Raw genomic sequence first — 13072 nt, 5'->3', positions numbered from 1 at the left:
TAGTTTCCTTTTCGTCATAGTTACCTTTAAGCACTATCTCTTTTAGAACCGTGTTCATGGAAATTCTTTTATGTTTGCTTGAACCTCTTTGAGTTTTGTTCAATTTCATCCTTTTAGTACTACTCGATTTCCACCCAAAGTTTCGCGCGTGTTTTTCTTCTTTTCTTAACTAACGATTTAGTTCTTTGCTTTTTCATATTAAGTGTGACACCCTACTTAAAGGCCTTTAAAGGTAGAATATTAACTTAGGATGTTACATTATCTATTTCCGACGCCACCGCAGGAAGGGCCTGCTACATCTTAGCATTCTGGTGGTCTTCGCGCCACTTTAGGTCATGCCAGTGACTTTGACTTTGATCAATCGACGAGTCATGTAGATCCGCTCGGTCCTTCCACACCACCACGCTCCCAGTTATTTGATTTGAATGAGTACCCGCAGCAGGAAGAGGGAGATTTGGGATACGACTTGCAGCACTGGTATGATCTTGGTGGAGCGAGTGCTCTGGGGATGAGTGGCTCCGGTTTGAATGACACAGGTAGTGCGAGCGTGACAGATTTCAGTGGTTCTGACATTGGCAGTAGGCTGGATGCCAGTGTGTCTCAGGGTCATCCGTATAACTTACAGACACAGACTGCGCTTCCGGACAAATACACCCCATCCTTGTATTCGAAGAAGGCGCCGAGAAAGTATTCTGTTACAATTGATCTTATATTCAGTGTTGTATTCAGATTTGTATTCAGTGTCGTATCTTATATTTAGATGATTCTGTTTAGTATTATTATTATGACATATTTAGTTTTGTTCTCGTATAACTCTGTTTGGAACGAAATGTTTATTTAAAAAGTTACATAACGAGGTTAAAAACTTTTTTATTATAAATTGTTAACTAGGTTAAAGTAAATGACGAGGTTACAAAAAAAAGTAACATATAATTGTGAAGTACGTAATAACAAAGTTACATTGAAAAGCTTAACCACTAATGAGCATATAATTGTGAAGTACGTCATAACAAAGTTACATTGAAAAACTTAACCACTAACGACCTCCAACAAAGCTTGGACCTGCTCGCTGAGGACATCAGCTGCGGCTATGTCCCTCGCGTCCACATATAGTGCACCGGCGAAGACCACGCATATCCCGCGAATCCATCTCATTCAAGTAGCGGGTTGACTTCGGTCCTTCTTTTGTCGCACGCCTCAATGTCCAGTTGGCAATCACCTTCGCTCCTTCGTATCTATCCCACGTAGATGGGTCACCCATTGGAACAAACTCGCCTCTGTACACCTTGCAAATTTCAGACATCTTGTACACGTCGTGCACGTATACTTGCCAATCAAGACGCTGGTTGGCGCAACATGCAAGCACGTGGTGACATGGGAGCCGCTCGACCTGAAAATGGCCATAGTCGCAGTGTCGTTGCGCAAGGTTAACAGTGTAAATGGTACCATCTTGCATTTTGTAAACCTCAAACATCTCGTTGCGCCTGTCGAACCGGTTGACCACAATATTTCCTGCATGTCGAAAGCTTTCTTCAACTCTCTTTGTTGCAAATTCTGAATACGTGAATCCGTTGCGGAGATGCTCATGAGCATCGGTACTCTTCCAAGTGAATAATTCATTTAGCCGATAGAAAGTTGACCGGATAATGGCAGTCACAGGAAGGTTGCATGCACCCTTCAGGACATAATTTATGCACTCTACCAAGTTTGTCGTCATATGACCCCAACAATGACCACCATCGAATGCCAACACCCATCTCTCAACACCGATGTCATCGCACCATTGAGTATATGCCTCACCCCGCTCTTTAAGCCTTTGATAGTTTTTGTTGTACTCCTACTCCATCCTAGAATAGCTTGTTGAACAAACCATTTAATCATAAGCAGATGCCACAAATTTACTATGAATAGAACCATAACAGCGAGTTGAAATATCTGTGTTCACCATGAGTTTATGCAAATATGGAGCCTTGAACCTCTTTAAGAAGTTGGACTCGATGTGCCTGATGCAGTACATGTGCCACGCCCTTGGTGGTGACCATGCACCGTTACTGCGAGCTATTGCAGCGTCGATGGAGGTATGACGGTCAGAAATAATACCCACACCATCAATGGTAACAACATATCTCCGCAAATTAGTTAGAAAAAATTCCCATGCGTCTGCCATCTCGCCCTCGACTATCGCAAACGCAATAGACACAATGTTTTGATTCTCATCTTGTGACAACGGACATCCACAAACAAAAGTCACTCCTTCATATGTGTTTGGTATAACCTCACAGTTATAATATACTCGCAAATTTGTAATATTTTCCATAACTTCAGTCTCACCTAATTCGATTTTTTTGACACACCTAACTGCCAAAAAAACTAAGAACTACAACATATGTACAAGAAAGAAGAATAGGATGGGTAGAAGTGGAGTGAGGCCATTTGGGCGAGGCTTGCTTCGTATTTATAGGTAGGCCTCTTGATTAAAATATTTTTTTTACAAAACACAACCCGCGTTTTCGTTTTCCAAAAAAATAATCTGATACCACAAAAAACGCAGGCTACATTTTATATTTTCCAAAAAAAAAACTAAACCCATCACAAAACGTACGCTGCGTTTGGGTTAATACAAAATAAAAAAAAAGAGTAATTACCCAAATCAATCCCCGAAGATTTTAGAATCAGACATTTTAGTCCCCAAGAAAAATTAATACACATATTAATCCCCAAGGTTTTACTCCGGCAGACAAATCAGTCCCCAATTCATTTTCCGGCAGTGTAATTATCCAGATCAGTCCTCAAAGATTTTAAAAACGGACATCTTAGTCCCCAAGAAAAACTAATGTACAAATCAATTCCCAACGTTTCTCTTTGTTAGACATAATAGTCCCCCGTCCAAAAATAAAATAAAATAATTATTATTATTATTAATTACACAATAATATTGTACTATATTTTTTGTATTTTTTGGACAAAAATAATGATAAATTTATTCATTAAATTCTTATATATATATATATATATATATATATATATATATATATATAGTGTCACTCAATAATAATAATAATAATAATAATAAATTATTAGAGATTATTTTACAAGAAATTTAAAGTTAAAATTATTTGATATTTTTGTATAAAAGAATTTAATGAAATTTAAACTGGGACTGATTTGTCTGCTGGAGTAAAACCTTAAAAATTAATCTGTGTATTAATTTTTCTTAGGGACTAAAATGTCTGATTCTAAAATACTGAGCGACTGATTTGGATAATTACTCTAAAAAAATTGAAAAGCATGCAAAAAATCAACACGCAGGCTGCGTTTGTTTTGTTTTCCAAAAAAAAAATTAGCCAAAAGTAAAACGTAATTTTACGTTTTAAGTCTGATACATAGCTGAAAAAAATTTGTCCATATATCTATTTCATTGAACAACACCGATCTTTATTTCATAACGAAAAAAATGAGCCCAATAATTAATGTATTTATTTAAATAAAAAATTCTAGAATAAAAAATAAGATTTAGAAATTAGAAACAATGTTATTCTAAAATGAAAAGAGAAAAAAAAAAAAGTAGCGGAGTAGGAAGAAGGAAGGTTCTGGAAGAGAAGGAATCAGAATCTAGGAAGCAAATAACAGAAGGGGAAATGAACACGTCAGCAAATAGTAGAAGGGCTAAAGGTAGCCACGCTACAAAATCACAGGAGCCAATCAGCATAAGAACTTGGATCTTGGGGTGGCCCCTTGTCTTTATCCTTGTCTCCGCTCCCTTCTCTCTTCTCTTCTGTTCTGTTCTCTTCTGTTGCACTTCTGCCCAATAGAAGAAAGCAAATAACAAATGAAATTGGCTTCAACGAATGAATGAAAAGGGTTGTGGTGCTGGTACCCTTAACTTTCCTTCTCATTAAAAAAAATCCCACTTCCCTCGCAATTTAAAAACGTCTCTTCTTTCCTCGCCGCAAATGCACTTCGCGGTTCCCATTCAAAACCCTCCTTTCTTTACTTCCCTTCTTTCTCTTGAGCTTCAAGAATAAACTAATATCAAACCAATCAAGTGAGTGAGTGAGTGGCTGGCTGAATTGGTAATTTCAGCCAGCCAATCAGGAACTGACACATGGAAACTGCACCCGCTTGCTTCTTCTGCGGTGGAATCCCTGCAACTGCAACTGCCACAGCGACATCGACTCCGAATTCTGTGCCTTTCCGTTGTACCGTTAGAGTTCCCTTCTCTTCTTCGTTTGCCTCGCTCTGTCTGTTAGCTCGTACCAGGCACGGTGGCGGCGGCGGCGCTTCTGTTTTCCGCTCTTTGTTCTCGTCGTCGTCTCCGTCGGTCACCGGCCTCGGCCTAATTCGAAGCGCCGCTAACAGCGAAACGAAGCTCCCGGCTCCAAGTAACGCTAAACGAAGTAGAAGAAGAACGCGAACGCGAACGGTTTCTCTTCCTACTCCTCGGCCTCCGTCTCCGGAGAAAACTAACAGTAACGGTAACGGTAACAGCAATGAGAATGGGGATCCTCTCGGGTGGAAGGATCTTGGGAAGAGTGTTGTGAGATGGATTAGGGAGGGCATGAGGGCCATGGCGTTGGACTTCGCGGCGGCGGAGTTGCAGGGGGAAGTGGAATTCGGTGAGCTGAGTCAGCGAATGGGGCCTGGTCTGACTTTTGTGATCGAGGCTCAGCCTTATCTGAACGCTGTTCCGATGCCACTTGGGCTTGAAGTGATGTGCTTCAAGGCCTGCACACACTACCCAACTCTCTTTGATCACTTCCAGAGGGAGCTTCGGGAGGTTCTCCAGGACCTTCAGAATAAGTCCTTGCTCCAAGACTGGCGCCAAACGCAGTCTTGGAAGCTGCTTAAAACTCTCGCCAATTCAGGTAGCTTTTACATTGTAGAGATTAACCTATATACAACTTTCATTTGGTAACTAACTAACTTTGTCAATTTCATAATAAAATATGTGCCATTATGGTTAGAGTCATACCTTGCCTAGAGATAAGGCCTGGACAGTTTTTGTAAGAGTTTGGACTTATCGCATGAACTAGCTTTTCGGGTTTAGTTTTTAGTACACTTCTAACACGTGATTGCTTACTTAAACTAACAATCATATTTGCCATTACAGCTCAGCATCGAGCAGTGGCCAGAAAGATAGCCCATCCCCTGCCCAAGACTGTCCAAGGTGTTTTAGGAATGGACTTGGACAAGGTCAAAGCAATGCAGCAGAGGATTGAGGATTTCACCAACCGCATGTCTGAACTACTCCTAATTGAAAGGGATGCTGAATTGGAGTTCACTCAGGAGGAATTGGATGCTGTTCCTAGGCCTCTGGATGATGCTTCCGACCCCTCAAGACCGATTGAATTCTTGGTTAGCCATAGCCAGCCTCAGCAAGAACTCTGTGACACCATTTGCAACTTAACTGCCATCAGTACCTCTACCGGTATTCTCCTTTTTCCATTTTCTTACGAGTTATCCAGAGATATAGTAGGCAAATATCCTGCCAAGTTGGTATCTGCAATTCAAGATGTCTTTAATTATGTCCATTCCATTTGCCATAAAAGAACTTGAATTGTTCACTTGATTACAACTTACTATTTGGAACACTGTTTATAATAAGTGCCATGAAGCAGAGATGACATGAGGACTAAGTCGCTCACCCGCTCTTTCATGAAGACTGTTCCGAATTCATTTATATTAATGTATATATGTTTGTATAGTCTGTCATTAGTTATTATTCAGTGGTTTCTTTTTTATTTATTTAATCATCCTCATTTTTTGTTTTAATTTAAATCACCCATCTATTCTAGTGAATGTATAGGGATCAGATGCCATTTATTGAGTGCATATCTTTTATTGATTTGATCCATGTTTTCTGTTGTAGATTTAAAAATTACAATCTTTCTTCTCAAATGTCTGCTTGAGTATGTTTGTTACTTCTGTATATATAGCTCTTCTTTCCTTTATAAAGTGTGGACTTAATCATATTTGCTTGGTAAATCCATGTATTCACTTGTTAATATTCCTTACAAAAAGTTAAGAATTTTCATTTAACTTTATGGAGGAATGGAAATGTTGAAGGTAGAGTCAGACCTAGGATAAACCTTGACTAGTCTAGTTTTAGCATGTAAAATTGCAATATGATCCATTCGGTGTCTATCCTGAGTAATAAAGCTCTTAGCTAACCTTTGCCCTATTATTCAAACATATGCCGCTCTTTATGCCGTATTAACACTTCACTGATGCAATTATGGAGACTGTTAATCAAACTTGGACCATGTAATTTAAAATACCTCTATATGATCCCATTTTATTTTGTAAACAGGACTTGGGGGAATGCATTTGGTGTTGTTCAAGGTTGAAGGTAACCATCGATTACCACCTACTACTCTTTCACCTGGAGATATGGTTTGTGTCAGAACATGTGACAGCAGGGGTGCAGTTACAACTTCTTGCATACAAGGATTTGTGAACAATCTTGGGGATGATGGCTGCAGTATTATTATTGCTCTAGAGTCACGCCATGGTGATCCTACATTTTCCAAACTATTCGGAAAGAGTGTGCGCATAGACCGTATTCAAGGACTGGCTGATACACTTACCTATGAGGTATTTGAAATCAATAATGTAACTTATTGCGTATAGTGGAAATGTTTTGTGGTTTGAAGAAACATTTTTCGTAAAAAGGTTGAAGTAAGATTCTGAGAATTTTGTAGCCAAGTGAGGGCTACTATGATGTGTTTGATCAAATTCAAAAAATAAAAATGAAAATATATGATGTTTGCTGGAGTGCTATGGTTGCAAGTGTCAACTAACTGCCACCTACTTCTCTTCTAAAATTTAGCTATATATGTTGCTGATTAGTTTCAAACAGATTAACCAACATAATCTGACTATTATGGTTGTCTATCAATTTCACTAATACGTTTCTCCTTGGCTAACTAACTATACATGTAAATATATGTCTTTTAAAAAACTTCTTATATTTCTTGCTTCCAGCGCAACTGTGAAGCTCTAATGCTGCTTCAGAAGAATGGTTTGCGGAAGAAGAATCCTTCAATTGCTGTTGTGGCTACACTCTTTGGAGAAGAGGAAGATGTCGCATGGCTTGAGAAGAACAATTTTGTTGACTGGGAAGAAGAAAAATTAAATGGACTGCTAGAAAATGAAACATTCGATAGTTCTCAGCAGCGAGCAATTGCATTGGGTTTGAATAAGAAGAGACCTGTATTGGTTATCCAAGGGCCTCCGGGTACAGGCAAGACTGGTTTGCTCAAGCAACTTATAGTATGTGCCGTTCAACAAGGTGAAAGGGTTCTAGTGACGGCACCTACGAATGCAGCTGTTGATAACATGGTTGAAAAGCTTTCAAATGTTGGATTAAATATTGTCCGAGTTGGAAATCCTGCTCGTATTTCAAAAGCTGTGGGATCAAAGTCTTTGGGTGCAATTGTAAATGCAAAGCTTGCAAGTTTTCGAGAAGAGTATGAAAGGAAAAAGTCAAATCTAAGGAAGGATCTAAGACTTTGTTTAAAGGACGATTCACTAGCTGCAGGCATACGGCAACTTCTGAAACAGCTGGGAAGGTCTCTCAAGAAAAAAGAAAAACAGACTATGAATGAAGTTTTATCTTGTGCGCAGGTTGTGCTTGCGACTAATACTGGAGCAGCTGATCCCTTGATTCGAAGGCTAGATGCTTTTGACTTGGTTGTCATAGATGAAGCGGGACAAGCAATTGAACCATCTTGTTGGATTCCTATATTGCAGGGAAAGCGCTGTATTCTTGCTGGCGATCAATGCCAACTTGCTCCTGTCATATTGTCCAGACAGGCCTTAGAAGGTGGCCTAGGAATATCACTACTGGAGAGAGCTACAGCATTGCACGAAGGGATTCTAACCACCAGGCTAACAACACAATACCGTATGAATGATGCAATTGCTAGTTGGGCCTCAAAGGAGATGTACGGAGGATTGTTGAAGTCTTCTGAGTCTGTCTTTTCCCATCTTCTTGTAGACTCTCCTTTTGTTAAGGTACTATACCCCAAAAATGATATTTCACTTCTCCATTTTTCATTTAAGTGCATCAAGGTTGTCCTAACTAAATCATTATTTTACTTCTTCCTGTTGTCTGCTTTGCCAGTTCTTGTTTTTCAAAAATGCTGCTCAAGATCATTCAAGTTGTTTGTAGAAGTTCTATATATAAGCTCTGCATATGAACATAAAAATGTAATATTGATCACTTATGCTTCTTTATAGACGACATGTAATGCCGCAGATGACAAATGGCAACACTTTTCAGGAAACAGTTCTCAAAAAGTGTGGTCAAGAATGTATAAAATTAACAAATAACTTCCTCTTGGTTACCATTCTGTGAATTGTCATATCTTTTCTGTTTTATTCTGATTTGTCTGTGCTTCTTAGTCTAGGATGTATTTGATCTTTGTCGGTATTTCCATTCCATTTACTTCCGCTAATACTTGGGAGAATGCATTTTCTGTTTTTGCAGCCTACTTGGATAACCCAATGTCCACTGCTATTGCTTGATACAAGAATGCCATATGGAAGTCTGTCGGTTGGTTGCGGAGAGCATCTGGACCCAGCAGGAACGGGCTCATTTTATAATGAAGGAGAAGCTGATATAGTTCTGCAGCACGTCGTTTCCTTGGTTTATGCTGGTAATAACATTTGACCCTTTTAAAGTTGTGACTTTCATGATCTTGGGTAATACTTATTCAAAAAACTATTTTCCTACTGTGAAAGTTTTTTGGTTGTTCCTTTTTTTCTATGTATTATATTATATGTACTTATACCCAAGGCTTGACTCTCCAACTGTATAGATGATCAAATAAAATCTTGGGATGACCCTTCCATTCTATACTAGTTGGAACATTTTCTAGATAATATTGCATCATCTCTATAAAGTTTCAAATTCTCAATCAGTTTCAAAATGAGTCGTGCCTTGTATTTCTGCCACTTCCAACCTTGCTCAAAATTTTAAGCATATTACTTGTAAGTGAAGAAAAAATATGTTAATGCATGTCCTCTCTTTCATCATACTTACAACATCATGTGACATTATTTGTTGATCGTGATCTCGAATAAGATCTTCCTTTCGATAATTTGAATCTGAAATGCAGGTGTTAACCCAGCTGCCATTGTGGTGCAGTCCCCTTATGTCGCTCAAGTGCAGCTTCTGAGGGACATGCTTGATGAGGTACCTGAAGCTGCTGGTACTGAGGTTGCAACCATTGATAGTTTTCAAGGTCGTGAAGCTGATGCAGTAATTTTATCCATGGTATGATCTGAAACTCAATAGTGATTTACAGCTTGTCAAAGAGCCCATATCATCCAATTGCAATAGAATGTGAATGGGTTATTATACTGCAATCATTTTTCTATCTCTCAATGCCAGCATCCGGTTCTTATTATCAAGACTTTGACTACTCTGGCCTAACTCAACTAGGTTCTGTGAAGGATGTAGGGATCTCCTAGCGAGGATTTACCTACTTTTCTTCATGGGACCTCAGCTAAATCAGATTTGATTAGTCAAGTTCCTGATTATAGGACCTTGATACGAGCCATTCACTCGCGAAAAATAAAAAACAAAACCTGTGCTGTATCGGTTTTTCATGTGAATTGATGTTGTTTGGCTTGTTTTCTCCTTGTAAATTAAACAGGTACGGTCAAACACATTGGGAGCTGTTGGATTCCTTGGTGATAGCAGAAGAATCAATGTTGCCATCACAAGGGCACGCAAACATGTAGCCGTAGTCTGTGACAGCTCAACAATATGCCACAATACCTTCCTGGCAAGACTTCTGCGTCACATTCGACACTTTGGTCGGGTGAAGCATGCAGAACCAGGTAGTTTTGGGGGTTCTGGACTAGGGATGAACCCCACATTACCCTCCATTAATTAGTGTTGCATCAATAGCACTAAAGTTCATGGCCTTTCACGTGGCCAAAACTTATAATGTATATAGCAATTCTTGAATTTCATATTTGTATACAAAGTACAGCTTGCGCATGAAAAATAGCAGAATGCTTCATAGCCAATATACACATTGGCAAAATCTGATAGGAATACTTAAGTTTTAAAACAAATTACTTGTTAGTCACCCCTTGTACTACCAATTGTGTCGCTTAATTTTTTGGCGACTAAAATGCATTATAAGACCCATATTTTCATATATAAAAGAAAAGTTGCGCATTTAAAAACTATGCTTACTAAGAATATGATCAATTTAAACATTCGGTGCTGCTCTATGTATTGCACCTCCAACAATCAACAAATTATAACATGATATCTTGTGATTTCATAATATAATGAATACTGGACGCGCTATGTCAAATAGATACAGAAAAATGAATTGTATTCCTGCAATTATAAGCTCTCATGTTTCAATTCAATATATTGAAAACCGTAATTGTAGAGAAGGCAATGTGAGCATCAATTGAAAAAGTGATGCGGGTGGATTGAAACATTTTGGACCATACACATTTGAAACTCCCTTAAACCTTTTGGTATATTAAAGAATTTAGGAACTCTCAAAGTCTAAAACAGAATACTGATCGCCAGTTGCATGTGAACATATAATGTAATTGCAGTAATAAGATTATTGATTCATTCCAAGAAGGCCTACAAAAATTATTAGGTGATCAAGATTCCCGTGAGCCTTTATCATTTTGTGGCAGCTTCGGCAGGGGTTCGAGTTGTCATCTGATCAACTGCGTGAACTGTGCTCTGAAGCTCCTCCCATATAGCTTTATACACCATCCTTTGCCGATTTACAGCCGACTGTCCCTCAAAGGCAGTGGATACAACATCGATACTGCAATACCAAACCACAAATTAGAGCTATGTTCTAGTCAGGCCATATAACTGTGTCAAATGCAACTGTCAACTACATGGAGCCTTTGGCTAAGAGACAACTTTTGATCAGAATACACATGCAACCATATATTTGAAATTGTCACTATTTTCAGTTTGCCCTGCATTTATTTGTTTTTGGTCGTGTTCTATTTTATCCTAAAAAATTTTGGAGAACAGGATTAGAACGACACAAGCAGTTGAATCTGCAATTACCAATCAACATTCTACATAGGCTCCAATTAAGTTGTTATGCAAGGAACAATCATATTCATTAAATTCTTCAGAGGCCCTAGAAATAGTTGGATAGCAAAAGGTTTATATATGATTTATGATAGACATGCTGAAATTAGGAAGGATGTTTAATGATGTGAATATCACCAGAGGATGTGTTTGGTATAAGGGTAAAAATAGATAGAAATTTCATGAATGGATTCTAAATGTAAAATTTACCCCTGACCTTGACCCCATATCAAAGTCACCCATAATGTAAAATTTATGGTACTATTTAGTACATTTTGCTGAAATGTCATGCTTGCATTAAGTATGTTTCAATGGCTAAGATTGGACAATTGGCTTTTATTGAATGCACATTAGCTAATCTTTTACAGGGCTTTCCTCAACTAAAAGGATTAGACAACTTTGTTTCATTCAAGCTTGTATCTTTATCAGTTGTTCTCTAAATCCCTAGAATGTGTCATACCTATTGCGATGATCTAGAAAGCACAAAAACGTCACGTTTTGTCATCCATTGAGAAGTTACCACAACAGCATTTTGAATGAAACAAAACAATCTTCTAACGAGAGGTAATTGTCAAAAAGAAAATAATCTTTTATGTGGGCTGTTGACTTCTATGATCCGTGTTAAACTTGTTGTAAGGACTAATTCTATATATTTTACAAATCTTAGCCTCTTGTGTAAGGATCAATGTGCTACACCCCTTGTATGTTTCTAGTTAAAGTTTTCAAGTGGCTCTCTACTAATGTTTGCTAGTAAATAACTAATAATTGATGATATATGTTAAAAATAAAATTACGTTGAAGTGATTTACAAAACAAAACTTCACTTGGATGGTTGAAGAAAATGCTTACCTTACATGGCGTCCATCACCATAAGCATCTTTTACGGTGACTGATTCAGCATTGAGTTGATCCTTTATCTGTCAAAACACATTACAAATTGTTTAAGATTGACTGATTCAGATACACAAATGTGAGTAAAAACGGAATATTCGTGGATCATAGCCGTCCTTTTACCATATTTCTCCTCCATTTTACATTAACATTTTCAGTAATCTTCATACAAATTTTTTATAATCCATTGATCTTTCGTAATCTAACCCTAATTTCACTGTTCCATCCTAATTCCTAAATTCCATATCCAATTTCCCAACCCTGCTTCAGTGTTAATTGGGGAAAACAAATTAAGAACAAAAAAACTATATAAATGGAGGGAAAGGATAATTATATAACTAGTGAATAACACAAGATGAATAATAAATGAAGAAAGAAAGAACCTTTTTCTCCATGGAGTGCATGAGAGGGGAGTCGATAGAACCAGGGTCATTGACATGGGTGGCGCGTGTAGAAAACCTGCGAGTGGCGGCGAATAGAGAAGAAGAAGCAGCAGAAGGAGTGGGAGGAAGGGGTGAACGAGAGCGTGATGAAATGATGAAATTAGGGTTAGGAGGAGAAGGTAGAGTGAGAGAGGGATGAAGCTGAAGGAGAAAGGGAAGAGCTTGACGGAGAAGTGTTGTTGTGGCGTTGGATGAGAGTGACAACATCTGAGGACGCATCTTTAATGCTATGTAACAAACTACTCAGCTGCTCCTTCCTTGATTCGCCGATTATTATTACAGAAACACTCGTCTTCTTGCAAACAGGAACGCAATATGGATGCCAAAACCATGTGGTGCACATTGCACAACACTTCCCCAACTTCATATTTTTTCTATTTTTTTTTTTTTTAGGATTTAAGTACTCCGGTTACTAAAAAACCAAAATAAAATACTTTTTACGTTTGATTTCTAGAATAAGGTGTTTTTTTCCTTTTTTTTTTTATCATTGCAATTTTTTCTAACCATAATAATTATAAATCCAGTTTAAACAATTTTTAAAAAATAACTTCATTGATCTAAATTATTGAAATTGAATATATTGTAAGCAACTAAGCATCATGGATTTTTTATTCTAAAGAACTCTAAAGTATAATCTATT

The 13072-nt window shown here is 38.0% G+C and overlaps 2 protein-coding genes across 2 annotated transcripts; one reads left to right on the top strand and one right to left on the bottom strand.

Moving 5' to 3' along the window:
• The first annotated feature begins 3761 nt into the window (after window positions 1-3761).
• LOC130967653 (uncharacterized) lies at window positions 3762-10189 on the top strand. Its single transcript, XM_057892606.1, has 7 exons — window positions 3762-4865; window positions 5111-5428; window positions 6311-6594; window positions 6985-8016; window positions 8492-8660; window positions 9123-9280; window positions 9663-10189. The coding sequence occupies exons 1-7, from the start codon at window positions 4106-4108 to the stop codon at window positions 9903-9905; spliced, it is 2964 nt and encodes a 987-aa protein (XP_057748589.1). The 5' UTR covers window positions 3762-4105; the 3' UTR covers window positions 9906-10189.
• Window positions 10190-10439: 250 nt separating this feature from the next.
• On the bottom strand, window positions 10440-12784 carry LOC130967654 (protein BOLA4, chloroplastic/mitochondrial). The gene is made up of 3 exons (XM_057892607.1): window positions 12373-12784; window positions 11948-12015; window positions 10440-10817 (listed from the first exon to the last, which is right to left on the bottom strand). The coding sequence occupies exons 1-3, from the start codon at window positions 12649-12651 to the stop codon at window positions 10667-10669; spliced, it is 498 nt and encodes a 165-aa protein (XP_057748590.1). The 5' UTR covers window positions 12652-12784; the 3' UTR covers window positions 10440-10666.
• Window positions 12785-13072: the final 288 nt, after the last annotated feature.

This window comes from Arachis stenosperma, chromosome 3 (assembly GCF_014773155.1).
Source record: "Arachis stenosperma cultivar V10309 chromosome 3, arast.V10309.gnm1.PFL2, whole genome shotgun sequence".
Lineage (NCBI taxonomy): Eukaryota > Viridiplantae > Streptophyta > Magnoliopsida > Fabales > Fabaceae > Arachis > Arachis stenosperma.
This window is presented reverse-complemented; position numbering and strand designations above follow the sequence as displayed.

Excerpts from the sequence above, each read along its gene's own strand:
- LOC130967653 (XM_057892606.1), top strand. The coding sequence starts at position 4,106 with ATGGAAACTGCACCCGCTTGCTTCTTCTGCGGTGGAATCCCTGCAACT. Across the intron at positions 6,595-6,984 it reads CTGATACACTTACCTATGAG|CGCAACTGTGAAGCTCTAAT; the intron begins GTATTTGAAATC and ends TCTTGCTTCCAG. Across the intron at positions 8,661-9,122 it reads CGTTTCCTTGGTTTATGCTG|GTGTTAACCCAGCTGCCATT; the intron begins GTAATAACATTT and ends TCTGAAATGCAG.
- LOC130967654 (XM_057892607.1), bottom strand. The coding sequence starts at position 12,651 with ATGCGTCCTCAGATGTTGTCACTCTCATCCAACGCCACAACAACACTT. Across the intron at positions 12,016-12,372 it reads TGCACTCCATGGAGAAAAAG|ATAAAGGATCAACTCAATGC; the intron begins GTTCTTTCTTTC and ends GTGTTTTGACAG. Across the intron at positions 10,818-11,947 it reads GGTGATGGACGCCATGTAAG|TATCGATGTTGTATCCACTG; the intron begins GTAAGCATTTTC and ends TTGGTATTGCAG.